Consider the following 22,216-nt stretch of genomic DNA (forward strand, 5'->3'; position numbering starts at 1 on the left):
TTTCAAACTCTGCCTTAAGGCCAAAAAAAAAAAAAATGCTGAAATTTTGCAAACCTCTGCATGAAGGCCTAATTTTGGGTAAACTTCTGCCTTAAGGCATAAGTTGGGGTTCAACATATGCCTGGGAATCCCAACTTCTGCCCTGCGAATCTCAATGGCGATTTTTTTTTTTTACTGAGCCTGGATTCGAACCCAGGATCTTTGGGTGTTAATTGAAGGCCAAATATTCAAGACCACCAATTTGAGGGCCAAAAATTAAAGACCACCCACAAAGAAGCACAATCGGCGCAAAAAAATGATGCCCAAACAAAGTTTTAGAATTGTTTTTGTCTTTTGGATAGTCATTGTTTGCCCATAAGTAAAATGACCTTAATCGTCTCGTACTATTCGATAGGTAAATTTCATTAGTAGCGAGATTAGTGCACTTTTTCCCAAAATGTAGCATATACTGTATGTGCAAACATACAGTATCAATGTATACACGCTGATACATTGTAATGTGTTTACACTGATACATTATATACACATATGTATACATTGTATATACACTAATAGCATATACAATATATATATATATATAGATATAGATATAGAGATATATATATATATAGTTAAAGTACCGTTATAAAGTATAATTATGAAGTGTAATCAGTTACATTAGGTACTTTTTCCTATTCGAAACATACTAACTCGCTCTTCATAGAACAAATTAAAGGGAAAAACACTATTTATCAAGAATTTCTCCATTATCAACTCGAACCCGAGACCTTGGTAAGGGTATAGGAATTTTTCATTCGAGCTTCACTAGATTTTTTTCGAAGATAGTTAATTTAGGAATGTTTCTACTCTTCTGTTATCAATCTTTTCACTTATGCATACCAGACTTATAATCTTTGACTATCTAGCTTTTGATCCGCTAACACCGTTGTTATCTTAAGACCGATTTGTTGCCTAACATTTTGTCAATAATTCATGGCTGGTACAGCATAAACATTTTTTTTTCTTTTTCCATTTTCTTGCATGAGTAATTTGATCAGGGTAGATACAAAGTTTATTGTCCGGATTCGATAGAATTTAATACCTTTAGTCTAGACATTGTGTACATGTTGCAAAATCTACTGATTAAATATACATATAATAAGCTGTTAATCTAATAGTATAAATGGGTTAGGGGTTCGATAGCGAGCGAAGGGACACCAAAAATCATGAATTTCAAATCTTGAATCCACCTTAGACTGATGAGTATAGAACTACTAGGTTTTGGAGATCTATGATAATATATCTTGACATGAGAAAACAAATTTACCAACACAACACTAAAGAGATGGGCAACAAAAAATTTGGAATTCAAAGATTTAGTATCTCATGTATAATATAACAATCTATATATGCATTTATAAATCATAAAAATTCTCTCTTTGAATTGAGTAAATTAATGAATTCTAAGACAACCCCTTTTTTTCTGTCTGTCTCTCTCTTTCTTTCTCACTATAAGAGAGAATTCCAAGAATCTTTTTTTGTCTAGTATTTATTTTTTGTGTGGCTATTGGGGGCTTTTTCATGATTTCACAATTGGAAATAATTAATTAATCTGTCTTTTTGAGAAATGACACTGGCTTAAAACCATGTTTCATAGCTGCTTCCCAAACTAAGTCAATTCTGTTTACATCAATAGCCCCAACTTCATGATGTGTCCATCCTTCTAATGAATGCACCACCCCTCCAGCATGGCATGCATGGACTACCCCTCTCTCCATTGTATACTGTTAAAAATAAGAAGAGAAAAAACATTAAGCAAGAAAAGAACTAATGAAATAGTTTCTTGAATGTGATATTAAATATTGAAATTAACTTCAATAGCCCCCCGCTCAAAAATATAACAGATGGATGTATAGTAATATATAACTAGTGTATAATTTATGCATATTGCCTAGCTGCTGTAGATATTTTTAGCCGAGTTGCTAAATGTGTAACTTTTTGTACTCCCTCTGTTTCAATTTGATTGGTACAGTTTGACTAAGACGCGAAGTTTAAGAAAAAATGAAGATGCTTAAAACTTGTGGCATATTAATTAAGTAAAATGTCTAGGAGAGACAAAAGAGTGGTTCAGACAAATAAGCTTACACTAAATGTGATTTTTAAAGAACGTGCGAAGATCTTGAAAGACAGATAAAATGGACCGGAAATAGTAATTAAGACATACCTCACAAGAAGAAACTCCTTGAACATCTTCAGGTAATCTCATAGCTGCAAGATCACCATAAGTACAATCTCTTCTAAATGCCAAAATTGGAGGAACCACAAATTGGTGAAAATGAGTTCCTGATGGCGCATAACTTTGCTCTCTTGGTGTAATCCATTTTCCAACTATCCATGTCTATAAAAATCACAGGCCAAATAAACAAAATTTTAATTTTAGAAAGAACTAAAAAGGACAGCAGCAAGAACAATAATAATGGTGGCAATTTTTCCCACCTTATTCTAATTTTAATTGGATATGGCTTCTATATACTGATAGGATAAAAAGAATTTTGGATTTTTTATACAGATAGCTTGCCGAATTTACTGTTTAATTTTGCTGGCCAGTATATATTAATTATATACATATTATATAGTCAAATATTGATGCATAACTAACATTCTGTGCTAGAAGGAATTTCATATGCTTTTAATTAAGATTCTCTTTGGGTTTTTAGTAATAATTTGAGATTAATTTCTAATTTTTGTACATTAATGTTTGCAAATAAATGTGATATATTTAATTGGATATGGCTTCTATATACTGATAGGATAAAAAGAATTTTGGATTTTTTATACAGATAGCTTGCCGAATTTACTGTTTAATTTTTCTGGCCAGTATATATTAATTATACACATATTATATAGTCAAATATTGATGCATAACCAACATTCTGTGCTAGAAGGAATTTCATATGCTTTTAATTAAGATTCTCTTTGGGTTTTTAGTAATAATTTGAGATTAATTTCTAATTTTTGTACATTAATGTTTGCAAATAAATGTGATATATACCTTGCAGTTTTTGGCAGCTTGATACTTTGTCACCTGGACTAGGTATTTCTGATATTCAACAGGAGCTTCCTTTTGTATCTTTTGAAATCTTTCAGTTGACGTAGTTAACATCTGCAATTTTGCATTAAAAGAAAGTTATAGATGAAAATTAGTAACTGCCAAATAAAAAAATTGGACAATTTACATTCTATATACAATAGTATAATTTTGTTGGAAATTATTGCTCTATCTTGAATCATACCACATTTTCCAAGATGAAATAATACTCCATAACTTATTATATGTTATACAAGCATAATAGTCCTGAGATAAAAATTTAATAGTGTCTTGTCCCTTATTGGTTATTATTCTTGTATAACTTAAACACCAATACCTGATATAACTTATACATGCTAGAGGGTGGAATAATAGTACCGGAATCATAGATAAAATAATGAAAATGACTAAACACCCATGCGAGATCCCTCAAATCCTTTTTCTACCTTCTAGATTGGAGGGTATTTTTGTAAGCAAATAACTTTTTCTTCGAAATTATGAAATGCATGTTATTTTTAATACAACAAACCAGGCAATTAATAAAAAATTATATCAAGATAACTAATCCCACCATAACTAATCCTAACATAACTTGTCTTCAAACAAAACGACCCTTAAGAAATGTATTTGATCCCATCTATGCGAGCAATATCAAGATGATGCAACATATAATCAGATTACTGTATATACTCCAGAAAGTGTTGTGATACTTACAAGAACACGAACTTGTCTTCTACAAAGGTAAAGAGCAATAACTCTACCAAGTTTAGAAGTGGCTCCACTTAAGAAAACCTCTTTTACTTCATCTGGAATTTCTTTAAGTATAACTGCTGCTGTTAATGTATTTCCATGAACAACTCTCACTTTAAGGTTAGGATGTTTGTCCACGAATAATGTCCCTCCTCCATTTAGTGCCTCATTCTGCATATACATAAAATAAATAAGAGTTCAAAGTTCTATGCGTTGTTCGTATAAAAAATATTTGCAAAATATGACTATTTATAAGGAAATTACGAGTAATTTCTATGTTACACATTAATAGGTAACTTGATTTAAAAAGGGAACTTATTTATTACTATAAGAGGTTAAATTGTATGGGAAGTGTAAAAATCATTATACAATCTGGTCACTTATAAAGTAGTTAAAGAGTAATACTATGGTAATATGAATTGGTAACATAAAAACAAGAACTAATTAACTTACTATGTATACAAGATTAAATTGCACCAATAATGCTATGAATGTATATAATTTAAATTTGTAAAAACAGTTGAAAAGCAAGGGAAAAACAAATCAAGAAATGGAATATGGCAGCGGTTGGGAAACTAATCTGGCACATAATGGAGAAGAAGGATATATTGTGGGTTAAATGGGTGCAAGGTGTGTATATGAACAACATTGACGACTTCATGAATCATGTTCCTCCTTCGGACTGCAGCTGGTATTGGAAAAGGCTAAACAAAATCAAGATGCAAATGCTCATCTGGTATGAAAATGCACGATATTCACTCACTACAAATAGGCAGTATTCAGTAACTAAGGGGTATATCTAGTTGATAGGAGAAGCACCAAGGTGGGACATTGCGGAACTGGTGTGGAATCGAGTTGCCATACCAAAACACAGATTCATTCTATGGCTAGCAGTGTTAGGTCGATTGCTTACTAGAATAAGGATGCAGGAGATTGGTCTGGGATGTGAGGAGAACCAGTGTGCTATGTGTGTTGATGGGGCAATGGAGACAGCAAATCATCTATTCTCAGATTGTACACGGATAAGAGGAGTGTGGGATTCAATACAGGGGTGGATAAGCGTTAAAGTTCACCAAAGAGGAATTAGGGAAGATATGCAGATCATCAAGTCTAAGCACTGGAATCGACTCAGGAAAGATATAGTAGCAGCTGTATATGGTGCTGTTATCTACTACACTTGGATGGCAAGAAATAGCACAATTTTCCAAGGGAAGAATGTGAGTAGGAATTTTGTAGTTCAACAGATACAAGGTGTGATTAAGGAAAGGCTAAATATATTTAGAGATACAAAGAGAGGTAGGAAATGTAGTTCTCTTATACAAGTCCTTTGCAACTAGCTACTAAACTAGAGGTCTATCAGTGGTTGACAACCTTCTTAAAAGGTAGTCAATGCTATAGATGCTCTCGTAGGTGTAATGTTCCTTTCGTTTGTTGGTATGGTAATAGTCACAATTTATTGCCAAAAAAAAAAAAAAAAAACAAGAAATAATTGATGCTAGTGAATTATCAAATATTTACAATTCAGATTAGGTTAAGAGAACCAAATCGTAATCGTGTTTGCCAAAAATGAGAAAGCTACTGAGATATTTTTATTTTATTTTTAAATTTTAAATTGCTGTTTGGTTTCTTGAGAATGGAAGCAAAAAAGAATAAAGAGAAAACAACTTTTTTGGTATAACCATTTGGTATTCAATTCAAGATTTCTGGTTAAGATTTAAGAGTAGAAGGATTTCACTCATTCTTCATTCCACCCCATTACTTGATAGTGAATAAAGAGGAAAAATAATCTTTTTTTAATTATGGTATACGAAAACGTTTTTTGTTTTAAATTTATAAATGCTAGTCTTTTAGACATTAGAGCAAGAAAGTGGACCCTATAGTACTTGAAGTTTAGGTTACTTTCATCATAAATGACTAATCAATGATTCAGCTATATATGTTCACAAATTTTATTGTAGCATTAATTAAAGGTTAAGATCACATGCAAATGTATTGACACACTTGCACGTTAAACTTGACTTTGCAGAAAAGCTACGTCATGGATCTTTTATAAGTCCTTTTTAAGATTTTCACCATGTAACAATGGCTTGATGCCTAGCCAAATTTTACAAGTAAATTAAGAAGTTAGTTGAGGTAAGATGGCTAGTGTTCTCGAATTCAAGCCTCGGAAATAGAGTTACATTTTGGTTGGAAGAGTGTTACTGTCTAAAGTGAGACTTTCGATGCGAATTCGGATTAGTCGGGTCTCAAAACGTGTACTGGACACTGAATGGGAAACAAAAAAATTGAAAAAATATACCTCCTGATTTCAATTTCTTTAAACCTTAAAGTAGCTATATGACTTTTATTGATGAAGATACTTGAAACATGTTCATGTACAAATTAAGGGTGTAAAAATTTCTAATCGATGGGTTTTGTCTTATGATTTTGTTTGTTTGTCTGTGTGAGTTTGTTCACATTATCATCCTCAAACTCAAGTAAATAAGGAGAATGGGGTTGTGATATATTAACAGCTAATGTAAACTTAGTTAATTTATGGTAGCTTTTCATAACAATATATAAAATAGATATTTTTATATGGGGGTGGGGGTAGGTAGTTAATACCTTGTTCAATGCGGCAAGACTGATAACTTTGACACCCAATTTATCGGCTCTGAGAATTGCCTGCTCTATTTGGTTATTAATACCTTCAGCTGCAAATGGCAAGAAATACTGCCACACAAAAATCCGACAAGAAAAATTAATAAATCATGAGAATAAACTATAAAACTCTAAAGAATTGTCGAAGAGATATAACTAAGTGAACAAAAGTATATTTTCTATTTTATATGAGATTTTCATACAATTTAATCTAATATCTGATTTTTTTAATGGCATCTGAATATACAACAGAGTCGGTCTAGTCGATACTTATTTGCATCGGTACTTATACCAACTCAAGCAATTATTTTTTAACATTTAAAAGTTAAAGTGAAAATACATAGTAGCATTTAACAATAGTTAACTTATAAATACGTATATGAACACTGACAGCCAAATATTGTAAAATTTAGTGGATTTGTTAATGTATAGGGTTCACGTGAACTCATAGGTTACAAGCTAGATTCACCTCTATGTATGAAAACACTTGTCATGCATTCACTGATTTGATTTAAACATCAGGTTCGAGCAGTAAGTTTTTATCAGAGAAATTTTAGGCGGGTTAAAAGTATAATAAAAGGAACAATAGCGGGATAAAAGGATATATTAACAAACCTGGAAACCAAAGCGAGGAACCACCCAAGTTTGATGCAATCGACCCCTCAAGTTATAAAAAGCGGCCAAAAAGACCTTAGAGTATGCCCACATAAAGAACATAGTCACAAAAGCAATGGGCAAGAAGGGAAGCAAGAAGAGCCTTGTGCAAAATGGAGTTGAAGCAAATGATCTGAATACAAATACTCCATGCATTGAAGAAGTCATGTCCACTACATGTGCCAAAAATACAAAATCCGGCACCCTCCCATTTTTACCTGCAAAATTTTAATATATAGTAGTAGCTTTAGATAAGAATTTGAACAATATTCGAGTTGAAGTCGAAAAAACAAAAAAAAAAAATTGTTAGAATTTGAAGTCGAAAAAACAAAAAAAGTTGTTTGAAGTTGAAGTCGAAGTTTGTTGAGATAGTCAATATGTGTTTGGATATAAATTTCCGACGAGAAATATTGTTCCGAATGGAAGTCGAAAGAATTTTGTTTAAATTGTCAAGATGTGTCTGCATATAACTTTCTGATAGACGTCTTCTATGGAAGGAAGTCGAAAATATTTGACGTCTCATTCAATTTTAGGATTACACTGGGTATGTTGTTGTAATTTGAACAGTATTTGAGTTGAAGTCAAAAAAACAAAAAAAAAATTGTTAGAATTTGAAGTCGAAAAAACAAAAAAAGTTGTTTGAAGTTGAAGTCGAAGTTTGTTGAGATAGTCAATATGTGTTTGGATATAAATTTCCGACGAGAAATATTGTTCCGAATGGAAGTCGAAAGAATTTTATTTAAATTGTCAAGATGTGTCTGCATATAACTTTCTGATAGACGTCTTCTATGGAAGGAAGTCGAAAATATTTGACGTCTCATTCAATTTTAGGATTACACTGGGTATGTTGTTGTAATTTGAACAGTATTTGAGTTGAAGTCAAAAAAACAAAAAAATTGTTCAAAATTAAAGTCAAAATAAGCTTGTCGAAATTGACAAGATGTATCTCGATATAAATTTCCGATAGAAAGTTCATTGGAAGACTTTTCCGATACACAAATTTTTTATGGAAATATGGAACTGAAAAGTCACTTGAAAAAAAGTCTGTTAAAATTGAATGTTTGTAAGTGTGAATCGATATTTCTATTGTAAATGTTTCGATATTTCACTTGAACTAAATGTAGTGAAGTTTAATAATCCACAAATACTGATGGTCAAAAAATTATTTGCAATAATAGGAGTAGGATTTACTGATGCCTAAACTTCATTATTTAGTGTTTTCTTCCCCCATTTAATACTATAACATTATATTTTTTCCAATACAAATATGCTTCTTACTAATATAATTTAGAGACGAATTTAAGATTTTCAATTAACATATGTTGTACTATTTAATCATATGGACTATTTAATGACGAATTCTATAGCTAATTCACGTATTTCTTTTTGTAGTGATATATACTTTAACATCCACTATAACTCCGGCATTAACAAAAAATGTGTACACTATCAGACTACCTAAAAATAACAATACGTAATCATTCATAAATAGTGGAATTAGTTATCTAAAAACTAATGCATATTCTCCGCTATAACATGTTAAACTACATTGACAATATACAAATTCTTATGTCGTCGGTATATATAAGTTAAATTCAATATCATTAATTAATATATGTTAGGATATGCATTTTGAGTAGTAAGTACTCCTTATCCTTAATAAAAAGTTTCGAGTTCGAACTCCAGGTATGAACTCGACTTTATTAGGGTGATCTTTTACCCCCCATAATGTGAGACTTTCAAGCACGAGTCCGAATTTAATCGAATTCTAATACAGATACCGACAACACCGTGTGAGAAACATAAAAATATATATATAGTTACCTGATTCAACACTTATTTTTGTGTGCATCTCCCATGATTTAGGGTTAAGTGTGTTCCCTAACACATCAAAAAGTGGCATAAAGAGGCAATAATTGGTCCCCTTCTCTGTGTGGTGTAGGCTGTGATACCTGTAAATATTATAGCCAAAAAAAAAAAGAGAAAGGAAGTAACAAATGAGTTATCACAAAAAACATAATTAAGGAAATAAATGAGCAAAAAAAGCTACTTCCTTTTTTTTTTTCTTACTCCCTCTTTTTCATTTTCATTTATGTGAACCTATTTGACTCGGCACGAAGTTTAAGAAAAAAAAGACTTTTGAACTTGTGGTGTACTATGAGGCAAATATATTTTGTATGATTATAAATCATTGCATAAAGGTAAATTGTTTCCAAATATGGAAAGAGGTCGTTCTTTTTGGCACAAGCTAAAAAGAATATAGGTTCACATAATTTGAAACGGAGGGAGTATAAAAAATATAATTTTGTACAATGGCATTAAATTTCATTGTTGTCTATGTACCAACTTTTTAATGGAGAGTGTATTTAATGCTTTGTCAATATGCCAAAAATTGTTGTTGAAATTTTTTAAAGCATTCTCAAAGAGGTGGCATTTCATTTATGATACATCATCACATCTGTATTCTTTGGATTGTTGAACGTCTCTTAACAAAAATATTTACCAGCCTTAATGATAAAGAATATAGTACGTCAAATATTTCTTATCTCTCTCTTAAATATTTTCACTAATTAGAGCAGTAAAGGTAGTGAGTTTATAAAAGATATATCACATCTTCCAATCCGCAGTTAGTATCATTTATATGTTTTTGGCACAACCTTTAAGAAAATCACATAATAACATTAAATAAGAGGCTTATTTGACTAAATTATAATTTATCTCTCAAAAAATGAAAAATAGAAAGAAATATTAAAGACTTTTCGAAAATTTGAAAAAAAAAATTCTCGTTTATAAAAAAAAAAAATCACTTATTTTAACACAATCTGAAAGAGTAATAGATATTTCGTGCTTTTTCTTGACGATGTCAAATACTTTGAAATAAATTCAGTTTTTAAAAACTAATTAATAGTTGAGATGGGAGTAATGATTTTTGTGGTCAAAGCAAGAAAGTTACTTGTATATACTCCACCACTTTCAGAAACTTTCTACACAAACTACTGAAAATTAAAGTAATTTGTCTCGTGATCTACGTAAACAATAATTAAAAGTCTTTTTTTTTTGGGGTCACATAAATAACAATTAAAAGTCTTATTGGTACAACATGTTGACAATAGTTTATGAAGAAATTATACATTAAAAAAAAAAATTGTCACTTACGTTGGGGTGTAGATCATATACTTGAGAAAAGGAATTGCTTGAAAGAGTTGATGAGGAATAATTTCAAAATTGCAATGTCCCAAAGATCTTAGACAATCAAATATCAACACATAACCATAAATCATAGTTAATGATCCATATCCCATGAGACAAGATCCAAGAATTGGAATTCCAATTATTGCACCTAATATTATGTGCTCCAAAGGTGTAGCATGACCAGCTGAAATTTCCACAAAACACACGGAAAATATTGTTAGAAAATGATAAAAAAAAAAAAAAAAGATTTAACTTATATAAAAAAAAAATAGATTTAACTTATATACACGGCGAGTGAATAACATGTTTGAGCTATCAAATGTAATTTAACTTTTTGTTATACGTAAGGCGGTAGCTAGACAAACGCAAGGGGTTTAATTGATGAGTGCCTTTAGTCGAAATATTATATTATGTAAATAAGCCAAATATGATTCTTTTTGCTTATATTTAAATTATTGAATTCCCTAAAACATAGAGAAGAAAAATATAATACAATGGCAAATAGGAGGTTCAAGAATTGCTTTAGGTCATCGATTCAAATCCCCAGTGTGACCTTATTGTATTTTTTGAATTCTATTTGAATTTCTGGCTCCAATACTGGTTGCAATTAGTTGTCTGCCTTGTTTTTCATGTTGCTAATTCTATTTAATATGGATAATTACTTGTACTAACTTTTCAGGCGACTTGATAGTTTAAAATTTTGGTTAAACTATTAGTTTAATGTGTTTTGTTTGACTATCAAATCATCTAAAAGGTAATTACAAGCAACAACTTGTAATAAGTGAAATCATTAATCTGAAAAAGACAGGTGATAACCTACTACTGAAAATCCTCTAAACTATTTAATAAGTGAAGAGATTAAATTACCTGTAGCGGGTTGGGGAACAGGTGAAGAATGATGAAGTGAATGATAATTGTTGAATAAATAGCTTCCATGAAAGCATTTATGCAAGAAATAATAAAGGGGTTCTGAAATTGCTATGTGGAGAACTAAAATAGCCAAGAATCCTCTCAAATCCCATAAAGGAAGATTGACTATGTCTTGAAGCATGTAGAAACCTAATGAACCCATGATAGCTTGGAGCAATATGAAATTATCCCTGAAAAAACAACAAAATTGTTGGTCATGTAAAAATTGCACGAATTAACAAATAAAATGATAATCACCATATATGTCCTTCAGGAATTTATGCCCCCAATCTATCGCTAACAAGGGTGTATGACAGAATTTCTTCAGAATTACAAAGCCAAACAAAATTTAAGTTCAAGATTACAAAAGGGTTGCAACCCGGTGTCAGGGGTGGAGCTAGAGAAAGAGCTACGGATTAGGCAGAACCTAGCAGCTTTTGTCAAAACTTTGTATTTTTGTTTAAAAATTCACTTAATTAATATGAAAAAATAATTTATTCAGAACCCAATAAATTGTTTTTTTTAGAATTCCGAACTCAAAAATTCAGAATTTTAGCTCCGTCTCTGCCCAATATATGGAGTCATGGAGAATTCATAATCACGTTGGGTTCGAGGAAGGACCGCACCTTGACAGGTTATAATTAACATGAGCAGCATACGTTGACACAAAGCGTCAGTTTCTGATTTCATAAAATTCAAGATTGCAAATGAATTAAAAGAGACATTTGATATAATTACCAGTCCCATTCATGGTCAACTTGCTTGAAATCAACACCTTCCTTGATTATTATTCGATTTCGAGTTAAGAACAACATGTTGCTGAAAGAATTCCAGCCACTATACATGGTGCATCTAAGAATACATATTATGAGAATATGTAGACACCATGTTTCCTTGATGTTGTCTTCTTGAGATCTTGAGTATAACCATTTTGCAACAAATGGTCCATAAAGTAAATACTGTTCCAAAAATCACAAGAAAAAAAAACAAAGTAAGTAACAATTATTGTAGTAACAGCGCAGAATAGCCACTTTTCAGTCATGTAATCGGAAAATAGCCGTCGTTCTGGAGTTTTAATTTCTACAAGTGACACTCCATAACAGTATCCTGAAGTTTCAACTTTCAACATCTACAAGCGAAACTTCAAGACGATTGCTACATCTAAAAACACCCGTGTAAAGAATCAGAAGAAAGATAAAAAATAAAAAATTTGGAAATTAAGTACCTTGAAAGATCCCAAGTTATCCCATGGCCAAGTTGACAATGGAGCTTCCATGTTAAACAAGAAAAGTACTCAAAATTCTTCTTCCTCTTAAGAGAAAAATATGTGGAAGAAGCAGAGCAAATCCCTATTTATAAAAAGAACCTGAGGCAAAAAAGGAAAGTTTTTGTTTCTTTAATATAAAGATAAGATATGATCTCTATGTAGTGAGTAGTATCTCAAGAAAGTAAAATAAGTGAACTATGTTGATGTATATGGGCTATTCTCACATACTAGACGGCCTATGTGTGCACGGGCCCAACGCTTTATATTATAGTGCATTTATGTGTATGTAGTTGTCTTTGAATAGTGATAATATATATATACACACACTATGTTCAAAACACGATTAATATAACATTGTAGTTTGTACTCCGTATCTAAAACTTTAGTATATTAGTGTTTACTACGAATACAAAGTCTCCACTTTTTTTGACATTATTTTTTTTAATATGAGGTTCACTTTTTTTTTTTTTTGATATTGCTTGATTTTGTTAATATGGGGTCCACTCGGTGAGTTTGGAGATGTTGGGTTCCACTATTTTTTTTCTTATATTGCTTGACGTTGTTTAGTATGAGGTCCACTCTTTATGGGGTGCACTTTTTTTTTTTGACATTATTAGTTTTTACTATTTTTATGCATATAATATATATACATATATTATGTTCAAAACACGATTAATATAACATTGTAGTTTGTGCTCTGTATCTATAACATTATTATATTAGTGTTTGCTACGAATACAAAGCCAGCAATTTTTTTTTAACATTATATTTTTTTTAATAGGGGTTCACCTTTTTTTTTTTTTTTTTTTTTATATTGCTTGATTTTGATAATATGGGATCCACTTTTTTTTTCCCCATGAGTTTGGAGATGGTGAGTTCCACTTTTTTTTTATTGTTCGGTGTTATTTAGTATGAGGCCCACCTTTCTTTTTAAGGGAGAACGGACGACGAAGCATGGGTCTAAACACATCCTTTATATAGTTTCTTCTTTTTTTATTTTTATATTTTATATTGCTTGGTGTTGTTTAGTATGGGGCCCACCCTTTTGGACATTATTAGTTTACACTATTTTTATGCATATAATATATATATATATATATATATATATATATATATATATATATATATATATATATATATATATATATATATATACTATGTTCAAAACACGATTGATATAACATTGTAATTTGTGCTCCGTATCTAAAACTTTATTATATTAGTGTTTGCTACGAATACAAAGTCTGCACTTTTTTTTTTGACATTGTTTATTTTTTTAATATGGGATTTATTTTTTATTTTTTTATATTGCTTGATTTTGTCAATATGAGATACTATGTTCAAAACACGATTAATATAATATTGTAGTTTGTGCTATGTATTTAAAACTTTATTATATTAGTGTTTGCTACGAATACGCACGTGACAATGAATCCATCATTATTGACTTAATGAGATACTTTGGAAATTACATTAATATTGTTTGATTTTTTTGTACGGAGTGCACTTTTTTTTTTACATTATTAATTTGCACTATTTTTATGCATATATATATATATTTGAATTATGGGGCCCATAATTTTTTTTAATATTAGTTGTTGTTTATATTAGAATTATGAGGCCCACAATTTTTTTAAAAAAAATAAATTGGAACGGACGACGACTAATTAAATTGAAACTGACGGCGATCCTGTTTTGCTACTGTATAGAAACTCGCGTTTCTATATAGTAGTAATATATATATTGAAGTAGAAATATGTAATCTTGTAAAAAAGAAAAGAAAACGAATAAATATTTTGAAAAAAAATTCCATAACTACTTAGGGAAAATAATATTTGTCCCTATCAGTCTTTATCTTGCAACAGAGAAATGGACTTTGAAAAAACCGAACAACTGTAAAATTCAATACGTCAACATGTTCCACTGAATTAGGAGTGTAGCAGCACAGCTGTAGAGACAGTAGAGGTTGTGAGAATTTAATGTGGAAATAGATACTAGTATATGTTGTATTATTGTATATTGTGTATTGTATAATGTATATCGTATATTGTGTGGTCATTAGAAGTGGGAATTGTAGAATCCGTTTTAAAAGCCTGGCTAATTCGGATGGACGTTGTCTGAGGCCAATTAAAAAGAAAAGTGTAGGTCTTAAGTTTTTTCGTAACAATATTGTTCGGATCATTTTGTGCACATAATTATTCTACCTCCCACTAATATAGGTGTCTAAACTAACTTTTGCGCAAGTACTATTCCATCGGATCAGGTACCTACCTTCATTACTAGTCCATTACAAGATATCCGAACCAAATTGTGCATCACAACTATTCCAATGGAGCAACTTGCACATCACGACTATCCCACTGGACCAAATATATACCTACTGTCTATTGCTTCTCATCAGTAGTTCAGTACATGTGTCCACACCAGCTTGCACATCCCATCTATTCTATCGAATCAACTTGCATGTCACGACTACCTCCCAGCAATAGTATAGTACAGATGTCCGGACCAGGTTGTGCATCACGTACGACGATTCCACCGGACCAGTTTATGTATCATCACTATTCCACCAGAGCAGATATCTGTTACCTCTCACCAGTACTCCACCATAGGTGTCTGGACTGGTGTTCGCACCTTGACTATTTCATCGAGTATCTACTATCTCCCACAAACACCAAATTACACTGTCTACCAAAATTTAGGTACATAATAATAAAAATCACCTGAATACTATTTTATTTCTACAAGAATTTGAACCATTGTTTCTGGATTTGCGCACACTTTTTTAACTACTTGACTACACCTTTGAATATTTGTGGGTCTTAATTAAACAGGGTAGCTGCAATAACATATCAAGTTGTTCTGCCCTAGTTTTTATTGTTGTTTCAATCAGTTCAAACTTTGCTGCTCCATGTTGATTATTGTTGGACCCTATTTAATTTCATTCATCAATGCACACATAAAAATCACAGGGTTAGCAGTCATGGTCCGAGTTAGATATTCAGTCACGGCTTCGGGATCTAGTACTTTAGTTCAAATTCTGTTTTTGTTAATATATTCATTGGAAATATATAAATTATAAATTTAGAACCTAATAACTTTCTTTTTAAATTCTATAATTCCGAACTCATAAATTTCAAATCCATAGCGGCTCGTGGGAATTACTATATATGGATGGACTAGTAGTACTATGTTCACATGTTGGGGTAGGGGACAGCTGTAAGGAAAACTGTGAGGCATACGTTGAATATTTGACTAATTTTATGTACGGGGTAAAAAGTATTTATATAATCATGTTATTTATTAGATAATTATAGATAAATTTATCATTAAGCATTAATTAGTAATTTAACAAACATAGTAACTAACTTTCTATCACATTTTAAAATTGGTGGATTAGTGTATATAACACAATAATGATTCATGCAAAGCTGGCTTCTGCCTGTACATTTTAAGTAAGAGAGGGACAAAGCAAATAATTGCATGAAAATCAAATGGGTAATTTCATCAGGTTAGTCAAGATGGCTTAATTATTTAAATTTATGAATGCACGTAGAGGGAACTTCTTGTTTTATCAACTTCAACCTATAGAAAACAACAATTTTCTTATTGATAAGGGAGTTTTTCAGATATATAATATTTATTTTATTTAACTAACTTTTTGGCTCTTAATACTCCGTCTCAGTTTATGTGGCACCTTTCGGATTTCGAGATTCAAACTAGATTTTCTTTGATCGTAAATTTTTCATATGTCTTTTAAATATTTTGAATTGTCAATTGTTGTGACTTATAAAACTTTTTACCTAATTTTCAACTATGTAAATTTTATTTCAAAAAATATAAAGATTTCATGACAGATTAGTAAGAAGGTTTGACTCTCAAAATCCGAACTATACCACATAAATTGAGACAGAGGATAAGTAGTGTATTTTCCTTTGAAATTTGTATATATATATATATTCAACATCTCTATCATATAACATATTTCTATTAATAATCCAACTGATTTAGAATACGACAAGCAATATTAATTGAGACAGCATATATTATTATTATGTACAGTTTTTAGTTAGAAGTCAAAAGACTCAAAACTTAGCTTGTGACGAGGCTTCCTAATGAATTAATTCGTTTGATTAGTAGTTAGCTAGCTATTTTTTTTTTTTTTTTTTTTAATTATGGATGCAACTGTTTCTTCCTTCCTGTGTAAACACGAAGATATTATCAATAATGAGATTGGGACCGATTTTCCTTAATTTTTAATCTAACTATTTCATTCTCCCTTAGTTGTTACTGGTTCGGACGAATAGACTATCAAGTAACTATTTCCATATAGAGACAGAATCAAGACTGAATCTTATTATTTTTGGGTATATACTACTAGGAAACAAGGAATTAGCGACGGATAAAATTCCGTAGCTAAACAACAAAAAATCCATGGTAATCCCATTTAGCTACAGATTAGTAATGGATTATAAAAAAATTCAATTAGCTAAGAGCTATTTAGTGACGGATTAGCTGGGGATTACCGATAAACTTCGTAGCTAATCCCTTGTTTTCTTGTATTATTCGAGGAACAGCCTCAAGTGCTAGTAACTGGGTTCTGAATTTAATTTTTTTACCTATTTAATAATTTTTTTAATATAGAAATACAATTTAAACTAAGGTTAGTGGGTTATGCCGAACCCACATTTTATATATTACCTACCCCCCACACCCCCACCCTAATTGCTTAGACTTTGTATTTGTTATTTAATTGCGAACTCAATAACTAAAACGAAGTATGAGTTTATTGTCGATTTCGACCCAAAGCTTTAAATCTTGGCTCCGCCTTTACCTGTAAAGTATCATCATCACAACTGTAATTGTACGTCTCGTTCCAAATAAGTTGAAGCTGACTATATGAATTCTTACTCACTAATTAATATTTCTCCATTTAAATTTATTTCTGGCCAAGATGTCACCTTCCATCTCAGCCAAATAGATCAGTTTGAAGGTAAATTAAAGTACAATAGCCTCCTCTATAGCAACCAAGGCTAATTTTTGCTCCCAAACGCACACGCAAGTATACGTGGTCGTACAAGTAATATAGACTGTTAAGTCCAGATATCGATCCCACAGAGACTTAGATTCTACTGTTAAACTAATTCAAATTCGAATGAAACTATTCAAGAAAGTGAAAATCAAGATATTTGTTGTACTAAACTAAAACTGAAAAGTAAACAATTTGTGATGGGTGTTTTTGTGACTGGGACTATCTTGACAAAGATTGTAAGAATTTTCAGATGAGAGAAAGATCCAGGGTTATGGCTTTCGACAATCCAGTTGATCTTCAGACAATTCCACCTATTTTATTTCCGGGGTTACTAGTTGACGGGTTGATTATGCTTTATGATATTCTCTCGAACTACTCACAAGCCTGTAGATGTTACCTTAATGCCTATATCTCTATGGTCATCAGATGTAACAAGAACGCCTTTATTCCACCGTATTCAACTAAGTAGGGCTAACGGGTATATCTCTATCCTCAGTAGCAAAACGATTAAATCGAACAAACTCTATTTATTCTTATTACGTACGTGAATTCCCTTTCTCAAGTTCAATCCACGCACCACAGATAGTGTCTAACTATTGGCCAGATAATCAAACAATTAAAACCAAGAATAAATAAGCAACCCACAATATGGAAAATCAATAGATAATAATTGTCATCACATCAACTTTCAAGTCTTTCGCCACAACCCTAGAATTAGGAGATTAGCTACTCATAGTTCGATCATAGACAAAAGAAGCCATGAATAAACTAGGGTTGAAAAAGATGAAAAATAAAATAACCTAGAAAAAGAAAAAGGAGAACGGTGGCTTACAAATCCTTGAATAATCCCAGAATACCGTTCTCAGCTATAAAAACGTATTTATATAGGCTAGGGTAAAATTAATACATAAAGAATCCAAATCCTAGTCTAATCGGGAAAAAAAATCCGCAGAGTCCCGCTTCCCTTCCGCATCGCGGAAGGATCGCGCAAGGTTCTGCAGCTATTCGCTTTTTCCCCGCGATGCGAGTCGAAAGCGGATTCTGATGACTGAGTTTGGTTGTTCCGCTTTCTTCACGCGATGCGGGTCGATGGCCTGAAGTTCTGAAGCTTCTCGCGATCCTTCCGCGATGCGGAAGGAAAGCGAGGTTCTGTAAGTGATTACTCTTCCGTTAGTTCATCCTTTGCGGTAATCGACTTGTCGCCTCAGCCAATCGACATCTGCTACGACTTTCAATCATTTTAAGCACATTTTCCTTCGTTTGTTGTCATCGTACCTATAGACATGAAATGCAACGACATAAGTTCAAATACGACGGTTACCTCATGAATTAAGCGATAAAAATCATAAGAAGAAGTTGTAATACGACACAAAACATGATATTTGTGCCAAATATCACTAATTCCATTCAAGAGTTTGTATGTACTTGCAATAACTAAAGTCAGGCTATAAAACTGCAGCATAATTTGCTAGCTATTGTCTTGTTATATGGTCTTAGTCAATTTTCACCTCACGGTTAAGTTAAGTATCGATCCAAGATAATTATTTTATCATGGTATCACAACCAAATCTATTCATAATTTTAGTTTACCTAATGTTAGGATCACATGTTATATTATTCACGGTATTTCACGCACCTAATGTCACACAATTGATGCCGAAATAGGTTATTACTTGTCTTCTTATATCGTATTAGTCAATTAAGCTAGATTTGGGGTTATACTCGAGATTTATTTTCTTATCGATAATCCTACTTTTCTGTTATGTTTTGGAGAATGAATTCGTGTAACCAAAATCTTTATTATGGGAGCCGACCAAGAGCATGAAACCAAACTTGAAAGCTATCTTTTTCTCTTTTTATTTACAAGAAGATTGCATACCGGCCCCAGATTGAAATTTAATTTACGTATAATACTTGTGTTTCAAAAACTTTCATGTGACACTATCAAGTCATAAAGTTTCAAGAGATTCAAATCTACCGAAAAAGTTTTGCACTTTCTTCAATGATATCTGTGAGATGTTACCTTCAATGTTATGCCATTTTCAGTTTGAAGGCAAATTAAAGTACACAGTACAATTGCTTCCTCTAGCCACTAGCATCCAATGCTTATGCCATTCAAGTTTTTGGATACACTAATAGTATAGTCAAATCTCTCGTTAACAAGATCAGTTGTCTGAATATTTTTTGACTACTATAGCAAATTATTGTTATAGAGATAAACATAACATGCAAACGTATAAAAGAAAAGGCCATTGTAATAATAAAATGTTGTTACAGAAGATGATTGTCATGAAGAGGTTTGACTGTACTAACTAATTTTAATTCATGTCCCGAAGAACGAATACGCATACCAACTTCTTACAATGAGGAAATTTTTAATTTTTGAGTGGATTCTTTAATTAATCTCGTACCGAAATAAACTTTTTAACTCAAAACCTCTACATACAGCTCTATTAGTTTCGCAAAGGATCATTAATGGTGGGTAGGCGATATATGTGCAACCTATCACTAGGCGAAGAATAAGTGATTTGTTCAATGTAATGTGATAATATTTTCTTAATCTTTCCTAAACAAACTATAATTTCTCTATCTTTAAAAATAATCTAACTTTGAATACCAATCTGAATTAAAGACAAACTTGTCCATAAAGATGCAAAAACAAAAAAAAATCTCAATCTTAATGAAAGTACAGGGATAGGGTTGGGGGGGAATACAAAAATATACTTATAGGAATGTTTGACATATTACAAAAACCTTGACCATCCAACTATCTTCGAATTCTAATTACTCCCTCTGTTTAATTAGTTGTGACATTATATCTTTATCCGTGTTTTTTGTAAAATAACTTAAGATCAATTATTGTTTGAGGGGCAATTAAGATCAATTATTGTTTGAGCCGGTAATATATTAAAAAAAAAAATCAAGTACCGAAAGATAATTAGAACTCGGCATAGTTTAAGAAGAATTTGAATAAAATGTGTCACGTTTAGGGGATCTTTAGATATTCTACCTTATAAATATTGTTCAAATTCATGTTAAAACAAACTACACGTCGCCAGATAAATTGAAACGTAAAGTATATTTTATTTTATTCTTACAAAATGCTAGTATAAATATAGTTCAACTGTCCTAAACCTACTTTTGTGGTGACACACCTACTACTATGGTCTACTTTGGGACCGTCCTCTTAATAAAGTATGTTAGGGGGAAAGTATACCCACCATGATATTTGGCAAGAGATAGTTGGCAGGGCTAAGCTGCATTTATTGCAAACTTTGAGGGGTCTATATTTCAAGAATCAACAGAAAGTTTGGGCCCTCACCAAAGTCTCGATTTGATATTGGGTCATTTGCGTTCTTTTCCCATATTTCGTGCTGATCTTTATTTTTTGTCCTTTAATGTAAATAACTTTTTTGCGGGATAAAAATTTATATTTTCACGTCATAATATCTCACATGTTAATGACATTCTCCTGCCTTTAAAGAACTTATATCTCGCTAGGTTTAAATTTTGTTTTGAAGGGCAAATATTAAAGACCAAACCATTTGAAGGGAAACTGAGCAATTTCTTCTTTGATATTATAGGCCCGGTTAGTTCATAAGTACAGGCAATTCGAAGTAATGCCCTTATTTTGGGGTGGTCTTTAATTTTTTCCAATCAAAATGAAAGTATTTAACTTTTGCCCTTCACCTATAACCTCAAGATTCCGGGTTTGAATCCCTGCTTAGGCGAATTTTTTTTTTAAAAAAAAAAAAACATAGGCAAAGGTTGCCTACAAACTCTGCCCCATCGAAAATAGTTTGCCTCCAAAACTCTCCCTTAAGGCAGAGTTTGCCTGCAAACTATGCGTTAAGGTAGAGTTTTGCAGGCAAACTATGCCTTAGCAAACTTTACCTTAAGGTAGAGTTTTGGGCACAACTCTGTCTTAAGGCAAAATTTTTCCTTCAGGCAAAATTCTGTCTTGCGAATCCAAACCTCTGTCATGCAAAATTCTTTTTTTTTTTTTTTAACTGAGCTGGGGTTCGAACCCTGAACCTCGGGGTATTAGGCGAATTACAAAAATTAAAGACCACCAATTTGAGGGGCAAAAACTAAAGACCACCCCAAAAGAAGGGCAATCCGCGCAAAACAAAATGCATAAATACGATATTTGTAAATACTGGACCTTTTTTTTGGTTACTAATTTTTCATTATCTGTAAATGGTGAAATTAGTTTAGCCGCTTATTTAAATTTTAGCCAAAATTTGATATGTAATTGAGAAACAACTACTTTTTACAGGGAAATAAAATTTGTACAAAATATCTGCTGCTAAAGTACAAAACAACTTCAACGCCGGGTGCTAGAGTTCAAAGTTCTCACAAGTGAAGTGATAATACAATGTGTTCGGATTCAAAAAATTCTTTAAGTTTCAAATGAGCAATTTAAATTTCAGAAAATTTTCATCTAATTTTGAGTGGTAGTTCAAAGATCCAGCATTTCTCTTTGGAGTTTGAAGAGATTAATTTTTGAGAAGAAATGTAAGTGAAATATGTTGAATGTCTAGATTTATAAGATAGGTTGATCAATTAAAATATATAAACTTGGAATCAAATATCTCCATTCGTACTGTACCAAAAAGTTTGGCAAAACATCTAAGTTCGTACTCCACATTTATTAGAGCCTGTTTGGATTAGTCGGAAGAAAATAACTTTTAAGCATAAATGC

General features: G+C 31.7%; 1 protein-coding gene across 1 annotated transcript; it reads right to left on the reverse strand.

Moving 5' to 3' along the window:
• Positions 1-1,325: 1,325 nt before the first annotated feature.
• On the reverse strand, positions 1,326-12,663 carry LOC132602876 (very-long-chain aldehyde decarbonylase CER3-like). Its single transcript, XM_060315668.1, has 11 exons — positions 12,438-12,663; positions 11,951-12,171; positions 11,171-11,403; positions 10,268-10,487; positions 8,936-9,063; positions 7,073-7,329; positions 6,422-6,529; positions 3,782-3,988; positions 3,032-3,142; positions 2,204-2,377; positions 1,326-1,763 (listed from the first exon to the last, which is right to left on the reverse strand). Exons 1-11 carry the CDS (start codon positions 12,486-12,488, stop codon positions 1,587-1,589), a joined length of 1,887 nt encoding a protein of 628 aa, XP_060171651.1. The 5' UTR covers positions 12,489-12,663; the 3' UTR covers positions 1,326-1,586.
• Between the last annotated feature and the right edge of the window lie 9,553 nt (positions 12,664-22,216).

This window comes from Lycium barbarum, chromosome 7, assembly GCF_019175385.1.
Source record: "Lycium barbarum isolate Lr01 chromosome 7, ASM1917538v2, whole genome shotgun sequence".
NCBI lineage: Eukaryota > Viridiplantae > Streptophyta > Magnoliopsida > Solanales > Solanaceae > Lycium > Lycium barbarum.

Coding starts and splice junctions, on each gene's coding strand:
- LOC132602876 (XM_060315668.1), bottom strand. CDS start 12,488: ATGGAAGCTCCATTGTCAACTTGGCCATGGGATAACTTGGGATCTTTC. Junction 9,064..10,267: donor TATATGATCTACACCCCAAC/GTAAGTGACAAT, acceptor TAATATTTACAG/GTATCACAGCCTACACCACA. Junction 1,764..2,203: donor AAGGAGTTTCTTCTTGTGAG/GTATGTCTTAAT, acceptor TATTTTTAACAG/TATACAATGGAGAGAGGGGT.